The sequence below is a fragment of the Struthio camelus genome, chromosome 15 (assembly GCF_040807025.1).
Source record: "Struthio camelus isolate bStrCam1 chromosome 15, bStrCam1.hap1, whole genome shotgun sequence".
Lineage (NCBI taxonomy): Eukaryota > Metazoa > Chordata > Aves > Struthioniformes > Struthionidae > Struthio > Struthio camelus.
In genome coordinates this window covers 13,891,899-13,916,980 of record NC_090956.1, presented here as the reverse complement: position 1 = coordinate 13,916,980, position 25,082 = coordinate 13,891,899, and the positions used below count along the sequence as shown (strand labels likewise).

Below are 25,082 nucleotides of genomic sequence, written 5' to 3'. Positions count from 1 at the left end.
TAGCCGTCGAATCTACCTTATGAAAAAACAGGGAGCACAGATGAATGAGAGCAAAAACATTATTTAGAAAAGCAAAAAAAAGTCCATAATGCCACAGAACAAAGGAGGAATGTGTTTTCAGGACAGACTGTTAATGGGAAGTTGCTATGAACATGATTAAAAGCTGGTGGAAAATATAGGCTATGCAAAACTGATGTTATCAGGTTCAATTTCATTTTAGCCATTCCAGGCACCGAATCAGAGTTATTACAACAACTAGTCAATGCTCTCACAGTACTGGGTGCCTGTCTGCGTGTTTATTATCCAGTTTTTCAGACCAAGGCAAGAATAGCAAGCAGCTCCTGTTAAAATACAAGGTTATGAGCACATTCTTCACCGGTTACAAAAACTGTATTGGCTAAATATCAAGTTGCCCCATGGCACGGGAAGGAAATTAGAGAATGTAAATCCTTTTGCAGCTGCACTTTATTCAAACGTAATCTTGGGGGGGAATACAAGGCTTTTAAAACACTGACTACATGATGTGCTCAACAGACAAGACAGCCACATGGGCATAAACAGTTTTTCAAAGCTTTTCTGTCTGACATGAAGTCAAGGGAGTCAACACCCTTGCCTCGCACCTGCCGGTGAAACACATCTGCTCAACACAGCGTACCGGAAGCATCCGTTGCATATGTGAGGACCCTACTAACTTACAACACTGCTGTCTCTGTTTGCCAAGATGCATCCAGTGCATATTCCCAAGAGGTAAGATATCACAGGAGAAAGGGTACACGTGAAAATTAAGAAAAGAAGAACCAAGAGAAAAATTAATTTTTCTTTCTTCTAAAAGCTTGGTTCCTCAAAAGAAAAATACTTAATTTTGCTGAGAACTGATCAAGAAATCTGTCATATGTGTCTTTTCATTTCCCTCTATACATCTAAGTGGAGTAGAGTGTCATGTGTCAAAATAACTACTACAGGCCTCACTGTATTTTACTTGTATTTACTTTTTATGGAAAACTTGAGAAGAATCTCCAAAATTAGTTAGGCTGCACTAAACAAGCTGCATTAATGTAATAAAACTTCAAAGTAGAAAATTTATTCCATTTCTAGCAATCAAAATGTAAATAAATACAAGAATTCGAATAATTCCTCTAAATATTTGGGGGGATTATATCACTTTTGGGAAGTGTAACACTTACACTGACACACAGGGGAACAGAAAACCGGCTCACTCGCACTCGGGAGATTTAACTCAGAGAGCAACACTATTGAGTGAGATGGTGCGTACAAGGACGCGCCTCGTCCCACTGCACTATACCTCGCAGTAGTTAGACCCTAAATCAATATGGCTCTTATATAACATGTTGTGTAACATCTCTTATTCATCATACACTATTTTTACTCTACAGTTTGAAAAATTTACCAGTGTAAGGAGGGCTCCCTTCTGCCACCTGTACAGGCTGAATACGGACTGTTTTGCTGATTGAACTGAGAAATTTGAGTGAAGAACTGCTAGGTTAGGTGCTATACTAGTAGCCACTGCTGCATAGCTCTCCCATCTCATCCCCGACACTGTCACGCTCCAAACATCCCTCTTTCTGGACCACGAAATAAGGCTTAGTGGCACATATAACTTCTGACTTTTCTGTTCACCTCGCTACTTCAGTATTCCTGAATCAGAGCTTCTGTTTGTGGATTTTTTCTATGAAATAACCATTAAATACTTTATTTTTGGCCAATGGATGGAAAGCTCGTGTCAACTCACTAAGTTCCTTAGTGACACTGTTTCCTCCTGCTTCTCTATCTCATCTGCCGGTTCAAGTAAAGGCTCCATGAAAAACATGCATTTGTTTTATTTTAGCATAGGCAGTGCACTGCAGGTAATTAAAAGACATCACAGTGTTGAAATAGGACTGACGCCATCATGCTCCTGTAAAGAGATCTTTAGTTTGCTTGGGTGACCATTAAAATGCAGGCCCCCTAATGAAGATGTAACTCGGGCACAAAGATCATTTTTGGAATATGAAGCTACTCTTTTAATTAAATCTCTGAAACCATTATTACAAGGCTTTTCTTTTTATAACCCATCTCATTAAAAAAAATATTTGGATCCTTCATGTTATAGTTAACTTGAATTCTCTCATTAAGTCCTCTTTTATGATCAGTTTTCTCATGCTGAAGCTCTTTAGGGGAAACAAAGCTGTTTCCTCCAAAGGGCTTTGCCTTTGTGCCTATTGTAAGGAGGACAGCGCGATAACATTCAGTACAGCTGCTGTGCGCTATATACAATCAACCAGCCGGTAAAACCAATGAAAAACGAAGCCAAAAAAGGAAACTCTTTCATATTCATGGGCCCCTGAGGATGCCTCGGCAAGTTCACAAGCCTCTAATGCATATCAAATACCGCAAGCATGAGCCATTGAAAAAAACCATGTGGCAAAGTCTTTAAATAAAAATGATCTAGCAACGTAACTTACGCATGGTTTGAAGAAAATTAAGTTTCTGTGCAAGGTCTGGCCAAGCATGCAGTCTAACAAAAGGTAAAATGTCTGCTGTTCTCCATGCTTTGCTATTAGTTTCAAGACTGCAGTTTTTAAAATGATAATTCCTCTGTGTACTTAAGCTGCAAACAGATTTTGTCAGTACAAAGAGTAACAGGATGTCCGTCCTGTTCAGGCCTTCTGGTTGGTCCTGCAGTTGTTGTGGAATGAGACCGATATCTTCACTGTCGTATCTCCTGCCAGATGATTGTGGCTCCAGAGGTGGGTTCAGTTCAGGTGCACCTCTCTGTGCGCTAGGGGTCTGCTGGCAGATGAGCAGATACTGCAAAGTTATCCCAATAGCTTTCAGAGTAGAAGAAGGTGAGTGTTTGACTATTTGAGTATTTCTTACTATTTTATTGCTGCAAAGCCAATGGGCCTCTACAAAGACTAGGAACTCAGTACTGTAGTCTCTCTCCAGATAGGAGAGTGGCAAGAGACATTTTCTCCAGCAAAGACCTTGCACTGGAACTCACCAGGAGCAGGAGGGAAAGCAGAGAGGTGGAGGGACCTTCACAATATGCCACAACACAGGCCAGCATTAGAAGCCAGTCTTCTAAGACTTCCATGCTCTGAATTGGTTTGTTCCCACCAAGAATAAAGCAAGACTTCTGTAAAAATCCTACTGTCTGGAAGGCACAAGATTTTATAACATGTTCCTCCAACTCTGAGGCCATACCGGCGCCATACACACAGGCTAACCATCTGTGGCACCTGACTCTGAGATCTGTTGGACACCCAGATGCAACACGCCTCTGGCCTTACTGACCGCTGAGCCATCAGGTCCCTACAAACACCTCATGTGGCTGCGATGAAGTCAGCAAACAGGAATCCAGTATTGGGAGCAATGTGCACTGCGCAGCCTGCGGGAACGCTCTGCAGGCCAGAGGAGCCAAGCATACCCCGGTGACCGCAGGTTCACACATGTCCCTGCAGCTCTCGGTGCCAAGATGCCAAGCCGGAGCAATGGTACATCCCTCTGGGGTAGCAGGCTGCCGCTCAGTCTGAGTTAATTTCTATTTAATCCATAGTGGGTTGCCCATGTGTAAACAACTACATCTTGCCTTGTTATCTAAAATCTTGGGATTTTGTTTTTACAGTGCTGAAGCAGATATGGTCCAGGATTGTAACATGAGCTGGTGGCCCACAGAGGCTGGGCTGTCACCCTGGGGACAACCTCCCCTCCCACACGCCCTCACAGCCACAGGTTAAATTCTTATTTCCTGCTGCCCCAGCAGTAGGCAGGGCCAGCCAGGGACTACACAGATGCAAGCAGTGAGCTGCCAGCTCAGGTTTATATACTCCCCGTGAAAATGCTGTGATCATGTAGGGCTGGTTTCCCATTTGCTCATTTTCTCCCTAAAAGACTGATTCTGCTGGCTGCGCGCAGCTTCCTGAAAAACTAAACCTGTGCTTTCTTCCAACCACAGTGGGAAAGAATTAAAGACACTTGTGCCATTTTCTCAAGACACCAATATTTAATACTTTTCTTGATAACTTAAACTGTGGATTTCTCATTCTCTTGCTTCAAAGCATTTAGTGGTCTAACCTGATACGGCATGTTACATAATTGAGGTTCTTTTGACGCTGAACATTAATTCAGAAAGTCCTCAGCCACGCAGTGTAATACCAAAACACATAAGCATTCAGGTCATAGACGCATATAAATCTATCCAGCATCCTTTAAAACAGGGAACAACCAGACGTTGCCTGTGGATGACCTAACATTTCTTTGCTATTCCAAGCTAGATTAATTTGAGAGAGATCTAAAACGATTTATCGAACTCAATACCCAGAAATACAAATGTTAGTATTTAGAAACATCCAAAAATAAATATACACAAGGAGAAATAATCTGAGCTATCCAAATGTTTTGAGCACAAAAATAACATTTGGAAAAAAAAAAAGGTTATGGATGTCACTACGCTTTGAATACTGAAATCATCTGCTCATTGCAGAGTGGCAGTGCATAAAAAACAAAATGCTAGTTTTGACTGAGAAAGAAATAGAAAGGAACATTGAGATTACTTTTTTCTTTTAACTAATACATGGAAATGTGCTCATCCTGTAGGTCTGGTTCAAGGTGCAGCTTACGCCCCCGATGTTCAAGCAGGAGCAGAAACAGAGAAAACTATTACGAGTAGAGAGAGAGAGAAGGGGAAACAAGAAATAAAATGATGAGAGTGGGGCTGTTTAGTCCAGAGAAGAGATATACGAAAGCAAACATAATTACAAATACAGTTATGGGCGCACTGGGTGCTCCCATTTGCTAAGATTATAGCATATCCCTGGAAAGGAAAGGCAGTGGATTTAAAGATGAGCAAAACAAAGACATGCTTATCTTCCAGAAATCATTACAGCATTTCTATTTAGGATATAAACCTAACTGGAGTAACAATCTGAAATATGATTTTTCTTTAACAAATTTAGTAAGTTATTTTCTAGGTTAGTTAAGACTTATTACCATGTTTGATCTGTGAGCCATTCTTGCAGATGAGAGATGTTCAAACAGGGAAAAATGCACCATTTTTTGCAGGATGCTTAGAGCTTTCCAGTCCTATTTGAAAGTTTTTCCCCTAGCAAAAGCCGTCAGTACCATGCCCACTCCAGTTTCAGAAAAAGCTCCTTGCACACGTTTACATATAAACTAAAAGGGGTGAGTGGAATTAACGGCGCTGCAGTTTTCAAAGTCCACAGCAGGAAACCTTTGCAGTGGTCAAAGCAACGTAACAGCAGGTTTGTTCTGCAGTCAGGGCAGCAGCAGCAGGTTTGTTGCCAGCAGAAAACCAAAGTTACGCCAGTTATCCTCCTTCGGGCCCCCGGCCCCCTCTCCACGGAAACACAGCTGCTTTCCCGCTACAACCGCCCAGAGGGAACCGGCGGCGTCTCAGCTTCCAGGAGCGCTGCCGTTTGCAGGCTTTCCCTTTCTGGGTGGAAGAGAGGGTAAACTCAGCATTGGGCTACTGAAAAGAAGGGAAAAAAAAAGCAGAAGCTTTTCCTTCATTTGGTAAGCTTCTCAACGGATAAAACTGTACAGTTTTGGAAACTGGCAGTCAAACCTATCACTCTGAGGCCTCTGTGTTATGCCCATGGGCACAGAGAAAGGGCAGCGCAGGGAAGGCCCGTTGTCACCTTCCCGCCTGGCTGGCTCTTCCCTTCGCGGGGCGGAGGGAGCCAGCTGCTCACCACCAGCCCTCTGCGGGGCCAAACAGCATCCCTCCCCAAAGCGATCAGTGGGCCTGCGCACTTCGATCACGGGAGAGCCCTAAACTTGCAAAGCTGGTTAATATTGTATTTTTCTCTCTCGATGTCTGTGCTTGGGTTTCCTGCTCTTTGTGTCTTTCACAGGACTCATGTAAGGTGCAAAATGCTACTGGCGTGACTGCCACTACGTTGCAGTCTTTGAAAAGCCTCAATAGTCTGACTAGACGAAAAAAAAAAAACTAACTAGCAGGCTGACATCCACTCTCTTAAGAAAAGAGAATATAAACAAGAAACCTTGTGCTTCTGCAGCACAAATATTTTAAGGCTCCTGGATTACAGCTGTTAAATTATACCTGGAACTGTATGGAGATCACTGGAAAATGTCTTTCACCGTGAAGTCACCTTGTATAAACGACATTAATCATGACTTTCTTCCACATTCCCGTCCCCTGTTGCCTACTGCAGTGCTGAGAAACTTCAGTGCATTGTAACTGTTATTACCATAGTTCAGGATCTATCATCCATCTGTAAACAGCAGCTACTTTCAATAAGTAAGATTTGTGCATACTGATTTGAAGAGAGAACATAGTCAACTTTGGTAACGATCCTCCTCTGTAAGCTAACGGGCGGAAAAAAATAAATAGTCAGGAAATTACCCTCACGTAAAACCTTTTGAGGAACTTCCTAGAAAGGAAAAACGGAAATCAGTTAAGGGACCTTCACTGCATGGACATGTCCTTCTCTCTTTCGTGAAAAGAAACACGCGCTCGCCAGCTGTGCGGCACGCGGGGAGGCGCCTGCTGCGCCGGGCGCCCAGGGGAGAAGAGCCGCGGTGGGGCACGGCAACGCAGCACGTCTGCTTCTGTCTGTGGACTCCAGGATTTGCTTTTGCACCGTGACAAGTCTGCAAGGGGAAGCTAATGCTGCTCCTAAACTGTTGAGAGAAGCAGAGAGACAAGTGGCTAGTGTGACTGAAAGGGAAAAATCAGGGCCATGGGTAGGGTGGTTGGTATTTCTATGTAAAGAGGAAAGTATTCAAATGACCATTCATCAAATGACCTCAAAACAGGTGGTTTTGTGTCCAAATTATGGTAAGAAACTTGTGTTCATACCAGGTTAATTACTCAGTTTGCTCTGAACGCTGCTAGCAGTACAATATGTCAGATTTAAAAAGCTTCAGTTTCCTAGTTGCCACTTTAAAAAAAACTTTTTTAAAATATGCAAAGTTTTAGAGGACTGACAGTTGCCATAGACACATCAGAAAAAGATTCAACAGAACGATCTGTGGGAATACGAATATGTTTGAACCAGATCCCAAACAGAATCAAAGCTGAAGTGTAGGTGACTCATAAAGGCACAGCCAGAAATAAAACACAGTGACGGCGAGAGATGGGAGGAGTAATCTGAACACAAAACCCAGCCCAGGTCTTCAGCCAGAACTAAGACGAGTCAAAACTGATCATCCAAATTGGAATCACATAGGCTGTCTCCTACAGGAGCCATTTCCTGTATAAACGCCTGTTGTTTCTAAATGACTGAAGGGACTTCACTTGGGCCTTTGGTAGACAACGCTGCAGGGGAACCAGAGCTGTTCAGATTGCCGTATGTTATTCTGCAGAACAGAATAGATTGTCCATAGGATAGGAAATGCTCAGATAAAGATTCAGTAATCTGGGCACACTTCATCTTATTTCATGAAATGGGAATGTTTAGAATATAAAAATAAAGTGGAGTCCCTTTAAAACTGCTCCATAGCAGAGGAGAGCAAGCTCAGCAGTCTTAACTCATTAAAAACCTCATTAAGGACAGAATTCCAGTTTTTTATCTTTCATGATATCTGTGCAATCGTGTTTACCTTGGGAACAAACAAATGGGACTGTTCTGTTGTGAGGTATCCGTGAGGAAGCGTTTGCCTCCTGGCTGCTACTTTTATGTTCACGATGAAGTACATGTAACAAAATCATGCTTAGAATTTATATAATGGTTTTCATCCTACTGCCACGAAAATCATTATTCAGATTGCCAAAGCCTGGTTTCTGCCCATTTTATGGAATAAAGGAAGATTTTCGTTAGCTGATGAGACATTCTGGAAAACTGAGTTGTTATTTAGGAGCGTTGAGGAGCACCATGCGAGCCTTGCTGCTTCTCTCAACAGAGCCAGCATGTTCTCTCGGAGGCATCGGAAGCTGTGCAGGCTCCATTTGTGGTGGATTCAGGAGCTGTGTGGGCTCCATTTGTGGTCACCACCACTTTATAATTGGTCTTTGATTACTATCACCAGTGTCACAGCTTTAACGGCCAACATTACACCCTCAGTCATTGTCTCAGACTTTCCAGCTGATACCTTCTCTAGGATATTTTGCAATCTGTTCAAGCCCAATTTGAAGATCTCTTTCCTGTCAGCCACATATGCTCACCTCGTTCTCCATCACTGATTCCAACAAACTTCCAACAACCTACCACTTTCTGACACCATCTTTTGGCCTGATCTTTGAAACGGTCTGCAGATTTTTTTCATTCCCAGGTGAAAAACATCTCTAATGTGATCTATCCCAACAGCTAACTCCAGTATTTGGCTGCCACCAAATCTCCCACTACCTCCATCCCTGTAAATGCTCTCTTCCAAACCATCATCCCAGCTCATAATCTCCAGCTTCCTCAGGTACCGCTCATCTTTTCATCATTGTTTCTTCAAGCTCATGTTCCAGGCACTCCACAGCCTACACAGCTGAATGGCAAGTACAGAATATTATCCCTGAGCCCACTCATCCACTAGTTCATTCTGGGTTTGCCCTGCATCGCAGCCCTTCATTCAGATTCACCCTTTACACCATTTCCATCAAACACCCCTACTTTGAGACTTTCCTGTCACAGAGAAAACCCTGCGACTGAGCCCCCTGGAAAAAGAAGTCCGGTAACTCATGGCCCCCAATGAAACCATTGCCCTCTCTCTGGCTCTAGCACATTTCAGCTGCACATGAAACTGCCAGAGCCCCTTCTCCATCTTAGGCACTTCCATATGAGTTCAAGAGGTGCAGCTGATGGCTGCAAGACTCTTCACATGCTTTCTTCCAAACAGATTTACGATCCGTCCAGCCAAAGAGCCACAGAAAAGAGGAAGGAATAGATTTGAGCTAAACAAAGCCTCCATACCTGAACTGGTTTCCTTTCTCAAAACTTAGGTGTTTCAAAGCCACCTTGCTCAGTTCCCCTCTGTAACTGTGGGGTAGAGTCTCATACCAGAGCCTTTTCCTTGGTCCTCAGCTTTCCTCTGATTTCCTTCCATACCATAATTATTAAATTGGTGTTCCTTAGTCTTCGTCTCTGCTGCTGTCCCTTGAGAATTAGGCCTCTCTCCCATCTTTTAACAGTGGCTGTTGAGGGAACCTCAAGAGTCTTTAATGTATTCTTGGCATCTTTTCTCTGCAATTGTTTCATTGCTTGATTGCTCCACCAAAACCTCTATTTTGATTTAACTCTTGAATATCCAGAACATTAAAAAAGTTTGCTGCATCAAATATCAAAATCATATACAATATTTAACACTCCCTGTATTTGCCATTCAGCTGTGCAGGCCATTTTCTCAGTCTCCTGATTTGCTCTCTCCTGTCCTTCCCCGACTGACCTCCAGAAGTGCTGGCAGGGAAGGAGAGCTCCACACCTCCCAGCCTCCAAGTTCTCAAGATCGGTGTCTTTCTTGGCAGACACCACTTTCTCCCTTTGGGCTCCATCTTGCCCAAAGAGCTTCTGCATTTCCGCAGCCGAGATCACCTCTTCTGTGTGGACAGACCCACTATATTTCGTATGTCTGACATACTTCAGCACACGTGAAAACAGTGCCACATGCAACGGGTCATCCTTAACGTAGTTCCTGATGCTCCCTCTACTGAGGAACATCATTCAAGCTAGACTTCTCACACTGAATGAATTTTTCATAAGTTAATTGTCTCTGTCCTTTTCATGCATTAAATTAAAATGGGAACATCAAGTATACACTGTCAGCATTAGCTTCAGGCTTCTTCACCTTTTGGTAATTTCTAACAGCAAAGGATGACACCAAACATGCGGCTGTTAACACGTTTCAGATCAAATCAGCTACCAACTAAAAAACAAAAGTAAGCTTTATTCATAGATGACACTTCATCTTGTACCATTTAACAAGGAACACAGACATGAATGATTCCATCATTCATTTTCATATCAATTTGCAGAAATTATCTTTATTAGAAAAATGAATTTTTCATGTATTTACATTTTTTACATTGTTATACTTGGCACATGTGTTTTCTCCAAATAGTTATATACACTTCGTTACACACAAACATTCAAGTCTCCCATTCCCTTAATGTTTTTCTACATATTTACCAAAAATGAAGAACACAATACAATTTGTAAGACAACCATAATAATTATATTTTTTTCTATCATAAAAAGTTAGAAGCAAACATTTTATTTAGATATGTCTCAAAATATTTATACAGTATTAGCACTCAGTCATGCACTGGGTTAAAATATAGGGGTGAACTGCTGTGAGATAGTATGCATAACGCAGGAAATAAAAGGTAGATGACTCCCAACTCCTCCGAGTTACGACATGTGCTATGGGGTAGATCCAGCTGTCACCAGGATTTTAAAAGCCTGGACAGATGTATGTCGGGGTAGTCAGGTGTATATGCATCTTTGCAGCATGGCAGTTAAAATGCGTAAGTGTGTGTGCACACACGCTTGTGTGTTAAAATTCATTTCAGTTTGCTAAACCTGTCTGATAAAAGAGGCAGTAATTGGAAGGTTAAAACTAGTCTTTGATTAGTCTCTTTTTTCCCCAACCTTTTCTTTTGAAAAATCCACTAGACTATTAATTTTATCATGAAATTTTGATATCTCTTATGAATGAATTATTTATGCTTTATTCCATTTCACCAATATACTTTTATTTCTACTCTAATATCCTGATTTATTTCCCCAGGTGTTAAGGGGTCTTCAGACCTCTGCTATTCCTTACTAGCAGTTGGAAATTTATGACTTACTCTTTGGTTTAAAATATTACTCTCTTGAGAATGTTACAGGAAATTGCACTAGTAAATAACAGAAGTGATAGGCTTTATAATTTACTGTGGGTAGAATTAAATGGTTCCAAAATTTCTGGTACGATGGTATTTACTGAGTGCAAGTTCTTTCTCCTTCAAGGTAGATTAGTGCTCCATGTAATGAGTATGAATTAGTACACCTGGTGGTTTTTCCCCATTGAAATAAGAATACTATTCCAAGTGTACTAACAGCTAATTTTCTTTTTTAGCAAAATGCTCAGCTAATATTGTGAATTACTATTTTCTCAAAATATAAATGAAAATAAACTGAATTCTTAGAACAACAACAGAAGACCCAATGCTAATTCTTGTTTATATCTCCTTTTTCAGGGTACAATGGTAAATAACTTCAAATCAAACTCAAAATGACAATATGTTACTTGAAACTGTTAATAACTGTTTCCTAGAATTCTTGTCACAATACTGAAGTCTTCTCTTCCCCCTCATTCCCATAGAAAACTTTATATATATATATAAAATATATATATAAACCAAACATATATATAAAGTTTTTAAATATATATATATGTAGGTATGTATTTAAAGAGTAATCAGGACAACACATTTACATTATTCAAGTAAACAGGTAAAAAAAAATTTTAATTGCAATTTGAGATTTTTTTTTAGCACAGAGAAATATTAGTGCATTAGTGCCTCTAAGTCAGCAAAAATCTTTGAACAGGATGAAAGGAAGAATGAAATGCCCTTCAGGTTTAATGAATTAAAATTAACATTATTAACTCACAGGTCAAGTGCTTTTGGAAGAACTTGAGAGGTATGCATGCAAATTTTGCATAAAAAACGGATACTTAGCTACAAATCAGGTAGGAGTCTGCCTAACACATAAATGAATTCTGCTTATACAGTCTGATTTGAACAGCGAAGACACAAGATGCAACGTGCATGTGCACGTCGGCATGAGGTGTGAAGACAGAGAAATCAAGCTGTTCTTCCCATGCGTGCAAAACCATGTTCTAAAATGAAAACGACCACTTCAAAATCTTATAGTTGATTTCATCTAAGGGTGCCCACAAAGAGAGGCTGATATAACATATAAATTGTAAACATTTATTAAAAATTGCACAAATTTCCTTTCTTGCTGCACACAATTTTCCATGATGCAACTCCCGTACCTCCACAATGCACAGCTTGGATTTGGTATTTTTAGTTCTAAGCATAAAACTGCACTAAGGACCTGCTCTCCCATCCTGCATTCGCCTCCCCAGGAAGCTGGAAGGCCTCTCACCTATGGCGAGGCCAGGTTAAAAACAAGCTAACCAAAAATTTTTCTAGAAACAAGAATTTTCCTGGAAGCAAGAAGCAAAAAACTTGGAAATAAGTTCTTCTTCAAGACACACATGCAATGAACTGCAGACACAACTGGAACTTAGAGAATTTTTCTGGAGAATTTTTGTTTTTTAAATAGCTGTCCTTAGCTACCTTAAGTATCAGTGGTTAATGACCAGGTTTGGGGTCATGTAAGCTGTCGCAGACTTTTAAAGTTGGAATATTTAGGCCAATAGACTCTCTCTGGCTATGAATCTTTTTATCAGTATGAGAAGACATCCTTTTCCTATGGCTTTGTTACTTATAGTAAGTATCAGTTCCAGCTCTTTCAGACAGGAACTCTCCTCTTTGTTTTTACATGTCCCAGCTCTACAGACACTAAGATAAATGCTGCTGGAGTATTGGTGGATTTAGGAAGTTTGGAATGGAGAGGACAGAATCATTTGAAATAAAGCACCGCTGAAACGTGTCCCATGGCCGTGGGAGATTACTCACACATGACTAGGTTGGGAAGTATGCACGCATGCGTGTGTATACTGTATATATATTTAGGTTAACAAGTTTAAACTGCTAATAAACAGCTTCTTATGGTATTTGGTAATTAAAATATCAGGCTTGTATCATTCAAAATAGTGCAACCTACATAGCAATATACAGGAAAATTACACTTATTGTTCCTATTACCATTAATATGCTTGTGCATATCAAGATGACAGGATATCCTTTTCCATAGGATTAACCTTTTGCATATGTAATCATATTCTTTGGCCCATTTTCCTGTGAAACCTTGTATGACAACATAAAGACTTTGGCTTTAAAAAAAACAAAAAAGACAGAACTCCCGTTTTTTCAGCAATTTACAAACTCAGGTAGAAATCAGATCACCTCAGTTAACAATTATCATTTGCTCTGGAAACCGCACGTCCCAGTGACTGTCACAGACCATCCGCCAATATGTATACTTGGGAACCTCCAATTTTGCTTCTTTTTTTTCACTTTTGAAGATCATTTACACTTCAAATGTTGCATAATGCATCCTCCAAAAATTTTCTCAAGACTCCTCTAACCTTGTCCCACCAGTGAGCAAGAAAACTCTCCTTCCCAGGTAACACAGGAAGGCACAGGAACCTAATGAGGGCTGTCACTGGCATAAACACAATTCCATGTACAAGTTTTGCAATTTGTCTTAGAAACACAAACCAAAATATACTTCCAAACTGTTTTTGCCATTAAAACCATTTTTAAACGGGTTCAGTAAGAATTATCAGACTAAAGAATCCTGTAAGTGATGATGTAACACAAATCTCTTTAAAAAAGGCTTTTCTCATGTACTGCGAAGTATAATACTTAAATTTAAAAAAGTATTCTCATAATGCATTTGCTGAGAAAAACATATCATTTCTTCTAATAGTCCCAGAAGTGCAAAGCAAGACAGTCTCCATTAAAATTTCATGTCACTGTAAATAATATCGTTTGCCCACATTAAAGCTTAGTACCATTTATGAGAAGTGAGGAAACTTTCAGCAATTCCCAAGGAAAGTATAATTTCACTTGGAACTTTACAGTGCACTGTATTCGTTTCACAATATTTATTGGTATTTATTGTCACAGTTTTATAACGTGCACATAGAAATATAATTTCTGAAATATATTAGTGAAAACAAATACTAATACAAAAGGGAAAGGACAAAACATCTAGGAGTATAACTGCTTATCACCACTACTTTTTTAAGAGTTGGAGAGTCAAAACCATCTCTCTTTTTAAATATACAATACTATATTTAGTGTGGTTATCTACTAATAAAGGTATTGCATGACAACATTACAGCATGGTTATATTCTCTATTAATTTAGCCTTGTTTTCAATACAGGTAAAGAACTAAGCAAAAGGAGTAAAAAGTGTCGTTCAGATGCAAAACAGCAACAAAAATCCGGTAAGCAGTGAACTAACTTAATATTACTTATATTACTTCTGGCTCTTAAATTATAGATATGACAAGATCAGCACATGATCGGCAATGGATGCTTACAGCTGGTGAGACTGGCATTCATTTTAAAAGCAACTTAAACCACTGCAGATACATCCTACAGTATATAACAAAAAAAAGCTCCTGAACCTGCAAGAACGACCAAGCGTGTTTTCTCTGCCTTGCAGGGCGATGCGCACTGTAATCCGGACCTTCGAAGCGCACGGCACGGGACCAGCGCGGACTCGTGGAGAGCATGCTCTGTGCACCGGGGCAGGATGAAAACGGTAAAAGCTTGGTTGAGGTGAAACATCTGAGGATCTTATTTACAAACAGTGCAGCATGCCCCGCCAGCGCAGGGCAGAGAGAAGTGAGGCAGCATCTCTGCTCCCACTTACCGGGGGACCACAGACAGCAGCGAACAGAAGTCACGGCTGCCTCAGCCCGCAGACACTGCCGCCACAACACTGCAGTGAAGGTGAACGGGTGAAGATGGGATTAACTCCACAATGGAGGCTACACACCAACAGTAACTTTACACTATGTACAAAACGCCCACATCAGACTGGCGAGTTTGCAGAACCGAAGCGATGCAAGAGACATGACAGGCGCGGGGCGGCTCTCGCTGGCCCTGGCTGCAGCGTCGCCGGCCGCGGGCTGAGCCTGGCCCGCGCCCCGCCGCGCCGCTGCCTGGACGTGCATTTCTCTCCCTTAATGAACACAGCTGGGATTACTTTATGCTCCCTCCTATTGACAAGAAATACTAATATTTTACTAATATATTTAAATAAGATGGTATAGGCTAACTTGACCATGGCTCATGTTATAAAATTTGTACTTCAGAGGGCCTTTATGCGCTTTCAGAAGTTCCTTCAGCACTGTTATGCTTTGAGGCTCAGCTCTCAACAGAAAGGAAGTTAACATTAGAAAATTAATATCAGTAAACCAAATTATGTATATAACCAGGACACTGTTTTCACATTGCAAACCAGATTGCCCTATACAGGAAAGACAACTACTTTAAAAAGACTTTTGAGCTACGACAGAACTAGAGCTGGGAAAGGGAAGGTTTAGCAGGGAATACATGACGCTCCTCATCTCGACAGGAGCACACGCCGATCAACGTTTAACGCAGTCTATTCGAGCCCCGGGTTCTATGTTAACTAATAGAGGACTTTTCCATAAAAAGTTCTGTTTTCTGCAAGTTTGACATATCAAATACGGTAAATGTAAAACAACAAAAAGATTAACCTCCTCAGTACTTCCTAAATCTTAGCTGACTCTTAGACCCTTGGTTTCACATCACAAGCCCTGCTCTACGCTGACGAACCGAGCGAGAGCAGGAATAACAGCAAAATCTTCCCCATCACCGTGCTGTAAGACGCATGTGCTGCCCTGTCGGTACACAATAATAGGGAGTTATTCTGCATGCAACAGATTCTGACACCTGTACTTCACGCTGGACAGTCACATGGTACAAAGAAAACAGTGGGAAACAATGGGAAACAACAAGACCGCCCAGGCGGTGGGACTGCCAAAGCCACAGCAGACAGGCGCTGCCGCAGCAGCTGCTTCCCTAAGCGCAGGGGCCGACGGGCACCTGCAAGGTTAGGCAGGTTCTCCCTTGCAGGCTCGACTAGCAGGTGTTGGGGCGGGGGGTAAATAAACCATTTCTTTACTAAGCAAACCTAACTGAGATGTTTAAGTTAGGAGAAGCCTACGCTTTCTAAAACATGAACAGAGAGAGGTAAATGTTTTCAGGACATATTAGAAATTTAACTACTTCCAAGCCTTTGGTGCTCTGAACTGCCATCAGGAGGTGGCTTTCTCTCTCTCTCTCCATTGGCAAAAGAAACAGCCTAGTCTTCCAAGCATCAAAACTCAAAGCTACACAGGTCTAGCTTTTACTACCTTTAAAACTATTTCAAATGATTAATTTTCACCAGGAAAAAAGCACTTCTGACTTCCCTTAGCTTTGTTCTGAGTCTTATTTCACCTCATAAGTCTTCCTGAAAGATCACAGAGAACGAGACATGTATTTATGAGATGATACCAAAACATGGTGAGCAGAAGGTGATTTGGTTTCAGTATCTCCAAAGCACTCTTTTTCCTTTCAGAGCTTCTTAAATAGGAGAATAATGAATTCTGAGCAAAAGCTGTCAAAACATTAAATGAAATTTTCCACAAATACAAAAAAAACCTATTTTCCTTAATTTTATCTTATATATTAAACTACCTTATTTCCATGCGTTTAAGTTAATGGGTGGCTACACTGCTCTAAGAACACAAGCAGAACACAAAATCCATTTGAAAGGAAAAAGGAAAATTTGCTGTGGCAAAAAGAGAAAGACAAAAACACGAAGAAATTCTACAATGTCTTTAAAAGAGGAAAAAAAGCAAGAGGCAGGTATGTCTATGTAGCTGTTTTTACCTCCGTGTACCTATTCCATTCCTCAGCCATTCAATATCCTGCCTCCACAAAAGGTGTCATCCAGGAGCAGTGCAACACTGCAGGACATGCTAGCAACACTGGCCCATATCATTTACAGCCTGATCCAGTTCCAGCTGGAGTCACGGGAAATCTTGGTGATAGGAATGACCAACAAACTGCTAGAGCTGTAATCAGGAAAATGTAACAAGTCCCCAGCACCATCCAGAAAGGTACAGAAAGGATGGCCACTTAGGCAGGAAGATTCTTTTCTCCTCTTCAAGAATAGCAGCAGCTGGAGTGAGAGAGAGGGAAATACAGAAAGTCTTGATCTCGGATTCATTGAAAGTCAGTGCAAATATATCAACAGTGCTCAGGCAATATTCAGAACTCCATACGCTCTACGGCTGAGCATCACAAGCTGTGGCTTGCGGCTCTACTGTTGAAGACTTTTCTTCAACCTCTCAGTTTCTTCTTCTTTACATGTTTCAGCAACCACATCATCTATAACCCTACATTTTAGCCTTTTCTTCCCCCTTTATTCAGTCATAGCATATGCCAAGATCAAAACCACAAATGCATGCAGATTCTTACTCCTTCTACGTTTAGTCTCTGTGTTTTTTTCCCTCTAAGGCAGTATTTTTCATTCCCATGTGAACAACTGCTGTGCATTACTGAGTCTGTCTCTAATTTGCTTTGGTTTGGGTTTTTTTTTTTTTTGTGTTGCACATTTGCATCTAATGATAAATCTCTATAGTCACCAGAAATCTGCTCAGATCAGAAACAGCAAACGCTGCAATATATTTCTTTAGAAGCTAATTTGTTTGTCTAGTTCACAGACGGATAAATCCACCTGGTTTTAGAATATTTAGATCTCAGCAGTTTACTTAGAAAATGTTGTAAATGGGAATTTTTGTTTCCCACATTTTGTATGCAGTACTTATGATATATGTGTGCCTAGTTGCTGATAGCGCTGATGATACAAAAGACTTGGGAGTGACCAGACAATATTCTGAGAGCTTTAAAACCATGTGAAAGAGAAGAGCCACAGCTGAGTTTTATGATTCACTTGGTACTAAAATTGTCAGCAACTTGCATGTCAGTTCTTGGTATGGTATCAGTAGATACCATATCTGCTGAAGCACACCAGCTTGTTCAAAATACTCAGGTTTTACTTTATATATTGTGCTTTGGATTGGAAATGAAATTTGCCTCGGATATATTTATGGAACTCATTACAACAGTATTTATGCCTTTAGTACATTTGCTTTCCTGTAAACCTAAGACAAGTAACATACATCTGTCTTTGGGAAAGGGTTTTGCTCATGAAAAGTAGCCTTCATCCAGCCATCTATTGCCCTGAGTCTGGGTGCTGGGAGTGAAAGTCCTGGAAGGCTTCAGGAGACAAGTGAATTTAGGCAGAGTTTTAAAGACCCTCCTGAATGGTCACAAGGAGCAGCAGTCTAGACAGTGCAGGGACACCACAGGACACTCAAAAAGCAGAATGGTCCTTTCACCAGATACCCTCAACTTCCCAACCCTGGAGCAGGCAGACAAACGTCTGAACTGTGCCAAGAAATTAAAGCTTAGTAATCGGTACACGTGTCTGACATGCTGCAAGTGCTTCAAGTGTGGTTTTCCTGCTATATGGCCTACCAGAACGTCCATCACTAACAGCATCTATGAAAAGTGAATTAAACTTGTTGCCTTCTTTAAGAGCAAACAGAAAGTCAGCAGGTAACTGAGGCAGTCTAACAGATCAGAAAAGCTGGCAGTGGCTAAAAGCAGATGAGCATAAACGTCCTAGTCCTGCTTAGCTCATGCAACTCTTCCTGAGAGACGGGGATCTCTGCAAGGGCCGGCAATATCTGCTGTCCGTAATGAGCTCCAGCGAGGGTGTGGAAATCATACCACGTGAATCAGGGCCAAAAAGAGATGCCAAATACTGAATAAAGAATAATCAAAAGATACTTGCTCTGGACAGCTTGCAGATGCCCACAGATAAGCTTTCTGAACATGCATGATTATAATAAAGTATAATGAGCTGAAAAGCTGATTAAGGGATTGGAAGGTCCAAATTCCTTTCCATTTCATTCCTTAGAAAACATCATCCTTCACCATCATGGTGAATGCACAAATACATCTGCAAATAGCAAGAACTCATTATGGACAGTTCAGTAGTTAAAGTCAGCTCAAATCTGTTAATAAAAGAATTATAAATAAAAATTCAAGAAGCTATATTTTGTCTATCCCTGTCTATTATCTATATTATCTTCCATCTACAACTCTCCTCGGAAGTATGTTATTCCAAACTATTAAAAATGTGCATATTGTACCTCTGTCATGCAGATGCTATGATTACAGCAGACATAAATATGATCTTATGGAAGAGAGTTTTAGTTTGAGAAAAGTTAGGGTAATATTCACATTTTTCAAACCATAGTGGTAGTGGTTTTCCTATTAAAATCCTCAACTCTTCAGTGAAATTTAAGGAAATAAGGCTTGAATAATCTAAACTTCCCCTTCACAAAAAATACTAGAGCAAGTCTCAGAATAGCAGGAGAATGGGAGAGCATGACCTGTTGAATGCTTTTAGTATTAAAATATATTAGTACTTTAGTTTAAATTAAATTACAATTGTACAGTCTATTTATGAAAGACTTTCTCTTTTCCCTTCCACCCTACCTTACGGTTAAAAGCTAGTGGACTTTGGCATTTGGGGCGGGGAGGGTAGGTTGTAGCATAGATTTTATTCGTGAAATAATCTGAGTGGTCTTTATCAGAAATAAAGCCTGGATAAGAATGCATCCCTGTTATGTAACATCTTTGTGCACTAGCGCTGTATGAATGATGACAAAGATGCTGTTCCTTAGTTTTCTATACCTCACTGTGTGTGCATATATTCAATTTATATGGCAGATTTAATTAGAGAGTTTTTAAAACTTTCCTGATGCATATCATGATATTTGAGAAGGAAGAAGTCCCTCAAAAGGTGTTAATCCTTCACTGTGTATGCAGAGAAATGGTGTTGCATTCCTTACTGATTACATTGAACATATGGCTGTGGCTGTTTGACCCCATGTTAACAACTTTAATATTATTAAACATACAATTAACTAGTTGTCACCACTTATGCACTTATCAACAAAGGACTATAGGAGGTTGGGATTTGGTTTTGGAAGCAAAGGAATAAAAGAAATACTATACAGCCCTGAGTAATCATCTGTAAGGGGCAAATGCAAACTTACATATATGTTAGGCCTCAAGGTTACTAATGAATCCACAGCTCCATAGCTTTAAGGGCTATATACTGATAGCTAAAAATGTATACTCCTGGTTAGGTAGCTGTGAAATTTTTGACAAGACGACTACAGACTTTGTAATTACCTTAGTTTGTAATGGTAAGTGCATGTGAAAGACAATGAAAGCATTTGTACATCAACATTAACCAATACCCAGGGGGCTTCCTTTTGGCACACAAAAGTTCACATTTTGGGGCCTTTAGTCTTCCCATTTATTTTCTGTCAGTCTATAATAAACATTCTACTTTTGTGCTAACACATTGGTTTTTATTTATTAGGGTTTGGGGGTTTTGTAGTTGTTCTGACTGTTTGAAAATGGTTATGAAGCTAAAATATATTTTTGAAAATCTAGATCTCTGTTCTCTTTTAGAGTCTGACTTTTGTAACTGTGCAAATGCATTCCTAATTCTTTTTTGTCTGTGTCATACTACGTGCATGCCATATTGCTTATTCGGTATTAGAAAAATACTAAACATTTCTAAGGACAAAAATACATTGAATGATACTTAGCAACATAAATTAGAATAACCAAAATAGTAAAATAATTAGATACAAAACAACATAGTTGCCAACATATATTGGGCTATTTCAGTATAGCTTGCCATTTATATATAAAGCATACATAAATGGCTATTTTTTCTCCTTTTTAACATGACATATTTTAAAAGGATGGTTATGAGCATACTAGTTTACCTATTCATGTACAAAAGTACACTGGGAAAGGGAGAGGTTTACATATCATTTACCATAGCAGGATACTGTTAAAGGGTAAATTCTCCCTCTAAGATGGTGGCAACTATTTTTCCCTATAGATAAAGTATTCATGGAAAATTTAAACATCTGATTCAATGCTAGGCATTTTCTTATACACACGTCTATTGCTACAGGAATTTAAAACCCTGGGAGTTGAGTACACGCTATTCTTATTTGCAACATAAGGCAAACCATGCTCTGAAATGTACATGTCATGGATTCGACCATCTCTGGAACAGTATGATGCTGTAGATTTTATAGAGGACCTTAAATAATTATCGTTTCTTCCTCTTGATGGTAATGAGTGTTTATAAAGATCAACTGGACTTCGCCTAAGAGATAAGTGCTGGTCATCACGATACGAGTGCAGGAAGGGATTATCTGTGGCGTGATCAGGATACAGGGACTTGCTCCGCTTACTGTCCTCTAGAGCATGAGTTAAAAGTGAGGCCTTGTTGCTCAACAGTTTGCTTGAGGGAACACTAAACATGTTTGCATAAGGGCTACTTTCTAGAAACTTCTCTTTTTCTTTCAAGCTTATACTACGAGCAGGTCTTCCGATATCAATTTCCCTGGACTTATCAGGGATATTATCGAAAGAATGTTGCCTGCTAATCCTCAGCTTATTTTTTTTATGATATTGCAGAGCATTATTCTGTGCCCAACTGTGTTCATATATTTCTTCAGGAAGTGATAAGTTTGTTGTTTCCTGCAGCATCTGATCTTCATCAATATCATAGAGGTTCCCCGTCCGCAAGCATGCATCACATTTATAGGGAGATCTGCTTGTATAGTGTCCCGCATAAGTGGGCAAATTGGAAAGGCAGCTCCTACAATGGGTGGAATTCTGCCTGTATCTATCATTCATATCAACTAGGGAAGCATTTTTATCTTTTAAGGTGTAGTGCTTTGAATAAAGTTTATACTGGTCATTATTTGGAAGACTGTCTTCGTTATGCATGGGAGTCCTGTTAATATGTTCTGCTTTCCTGTAGTTGTCATTGTGATCTTGGTAAACATCAGGAAATTCAATAGTTTCGGGAAGGACGATGTTTTCAATGTACGGCGGGGCATCCAAGCGGAATCCTGGCTCCTTGTCAGCATCAATTGTGTAGATTTTATCCCGTGGAGAGCTTTGCTTGGTTTTCAGATATGTCAGTTCCACTTCACTACAGTCTTTTGGGTATTTTGATGCCACTGTCCTTTTTTTAAAGTTGTCCTTAGTTTTGTGGTGCTTGTTGTTGTTTTCAGGTTCCATATGGCAAGTGGCTCGGCTTGATGTCTCTGACACATCTGAATGGACAATCTCTTCAGGAAGGTATCTTTGACTTTTCAACGAAAGCTGCCTGTTTTCCTCTGACCCATTTTCTCTTTGGGAACCTTGGCTCTGACGTACAGATTCTTGACGTAAAGATTCAACAGATTTCCTCCAAAGCTGCCTGGGTCTGGAGTTCCCTTTTGCTTCTGCTGTTACTGCAACTTCTACTGTGTTTGGATTTGACTCATTCAGTGTGAGAGGATGCTGACCTTGGAAAACATAGTTGTTAAGATTGTCCTTGTGTCGATTGCCAGGAAGCGTTTGCAGTTCACTCATGTTGTCACCAAAAAAGTTGTCCTTTGCTTGAAAGGATCTGTTATCAGCAAATATCAAGTTTCCCTTATCCATGACCATGTCCATAATCAAGGAACCCCTCTGAATAAAATCAGCTGTTCTTTTGGGGGAGTTGATTCTTGAAGGATTAATATTAGTCATATTTTTTGCTGTTCGCAGTAGTTTTAACATGTTGGTTTGGGAATTGGTCAAAGTAAAGTCAGGAGACTTCTTTTTTTCTTCGATGTGTACTCCATGAATGCAGCTATAAATACCCTGTAATAGGAGTAATGTAAAACAAATTAAATCACTAGCTGTAAATTTTAAATATTTTCAATCTATTTTATTATTAGCAATAAATAAAAAGTAAACATTGCTATCTGATGAGGGGAAAAATTAAAAGTACGTATCTGTCCTTTTAACATATTCTTCCATACAAGTATAATGAAAAGATCTGCCATATCTCTTGGCACCGTAAAAAGAAAAATCGCCAGTTTTTCACAAAACAGTGGTCTGTGTTGGACTGCCAGGCTTATTCCAGAAAGCAAGATTGGAAGGGACCTCAAAAGGTCCCCTAGACCCATCACAAAAAGTAACTAACCTTCAGTAATGGAAACTATTATTCTAGACCAGTGCTCAAATTATCTTTCTAAACTAGCCTGCAGTCAGGATATTTACTTGGAAGTAGTGGTACTCTTCACTTCCACTGAAATAAAAAAGCTTCTCATCACGGCATGTCAGCTTTCCTGTCTCCTGCCCTAGAATATATAGAAATACCCAGCTCTTTCTAAAACCTGAAATTGAGTTCATTTTGAGCAAAAGGCTGAGGCCTGTCTTGTAACTCCAACCTCTTTAGTCACTCCTGTGAGCTCAGCTGATGTCTCAGAACCCGTGAATTTGTATTTCTCAGAAATTTGCCTTTGAAATACATACTTTTTTCCCCACAGTGGTTACAAGAATTTCAAATGTAAAAGGCCAAAAGCATAAAGTTCAAATGCAAAATGTGGAGGTTAGAGTATACATGCTTTTGTAGAGAGTCTCCAACAGTACAGGACAGAGTACTTTTAACACAATTCCAATATAGTCCAATTTACTCAAGAGGATAATTTCAGTACATTTTTAAACAATAGGCATTTTAGTATGATTTTCAATTCACCTCATGTACAAAAAATCCCACAGAGCCGATTAGCTAATGAAAGTGCTATAAACTAGAAAAAGAAAAAGAAAAAAAATCTCATTTGTCAAAAATATAAGAGTAAGCACCTGCTTCCCGGATTTTACTACAAGTATCAGTTACTTGAGTGTGTAAAGCCACTTTGGATTTGGTAAAGTTATTAAAAACTGGCTTAGTCTCTAACCAAAGATATGAATAACACTTGTGGCTGGTGTTTTCTCAAAAGGTTTATTGAAGTTTGTCGTCAGGAAAAACTTATGTCAAAAATACGCCAATGTACTTTTTTCACTTAAAATCTACTTGTTTAAGAAATATACAAAACCAAGAGCTAATGCTTGTCATCAATTCAGTGCTTATTTTGTTTTCTTTTTTTTAAATGGTATTTAATCCATTTCCCATATCTGAACAACTCTAACATTCCTTCATCAAAATTTTCCCCTAAACATATTAGATTCCAGTATTTGACTACTGATTATCCTATCATATGCTAATTCATACCCTAGAATGACCCAGAAAGGGCTTCCCATGGAGCGCAAGCGCATCCTAAACCCCTCGATCACTTTGTCAAAGTTAAAAATGAGCATTTTAAATGTCTACCATGGGGATAAGAGGAAAGACAGAAGTTTTCAGGGAGGTAGTGATTATATTATCTGTTGCCTGAAGGGGGTGAATGAAAGTAATACTAACCCTGCTGATCGAGAACAATAATCCCGGCCTATCTGAGCAGACTCCAGTAAAGCAGAATCTAAGTTTCCAGTAAAATAAGTGCTCCCAGACGAAGGTTATTAAACTAAGGGCCATGGCTGCCGCAAGCATGTAAAACACTCCTGCCATGTTGTCAATGTCCAGTTGGCTGCTCATGACTTCATTCTTCTCATTGTGGCAAATACCGGTTAGCCACAGCGTTTCTAACTCTTCCATTTCCCCTAGGGAGAGCAAGCGATCAAGAGTTAGAATCCAGAAATCAGCACTCACAGTATAAGGTAAGCTATAAAAGTCCACGGTATTAGAAAGTCATCGCTGGGTTAAAAATACAGCACCATTTAATGCCTCATTTGTGAAACATTTTAGTCTTACCTACTAAACAGTTGCAAATACAGCAGATTTCGACTCATAGCGCCCTAGTTTTGGATGTCCTCAGATTTTAGGACTTATGATTTAGGAGTAACTTTCTTCTGTTTGCATTAGTACCACTTGCTAAAACGAGTGGAGTCTGGTGAGCTTATCCCAGGGGATTCCTCCTTCTAGATCCGCCAGAGCTGAATTTAGTGCGTACTTGGACCCAGGAGGCTCCTCCCATCCCAGTCCAATAGACACCACTGCTGCCGCTCCCATCTGCACCTCCAGCCAGCAGTGAGCCCAAGCACGTGCGCTAAAGGTGCATACACACAGGGATATGCACACGCGGACAGCCACACAGCCAATATTTACAGATCCCTCAAATGGAATAGGCTTTAAATCTCACATCTATGCCTGGACCCTAGGCCCCTTACACAGTCACTGGCTCCGATCTCAGGTCTTCCTTGAAGTTCCCTAGAAAAACATGGTGAAATATATGAGGATATATGGCTTCAGTCTGGGGGAAGAATTCCCATGCTACAGATCCCTAATCCATACCAGTGACCAGGAATATATTTTCAGTAATAATGGTCTGTATATCATTGGAGTAAAGATCAGCAGAATATGGATAGAAGATATATTGACTTTTCAACCACCTGAAAGGTAGACTAGAAAAATCACTGAGCTGCTGTGCAACAGCAGTTT

General features: G+C 40.1%; 1 protein-coding gene across 5 annotated transcripts in view; it reads right to left on the bottom strand.

The window, feature by feature from the left end:
- Positions 1–9,917: 9,917 nt before the first annotated feature.
- Positions 9,918–25,082, bottom strand: part of GRIN2A (glutamate ionotropic receptor NMDA type subunit 2A) — a 199,706-nt gene continuing 184,541 nt past the window's right edge. For 3 of the 5 annotated variants that reach the window (XM_068908620.1, XM_068908622.1, XM_009683507.2), the window contains 2 exons: positions 24,006–24,244; positions 9,918–22,420 (listed from right to left, as the gene is read on the bottom strand). In XM_068908620.1, coding sequence (XP_068764721.1) covers positions 20,633–22,420; positions 24,006–24,244 — 2,027 coding nt within the window. In that variant the 3' untranslated portion in view covers positions 9,918–20,632. The remainder of the gene's footprint in view (positions 22,421–24,005; positions 24,245–25,082) is intronic. The other 2 variants (XM_068908623.1, XM_068908624.1) reach the window with 2 other exon arrangements.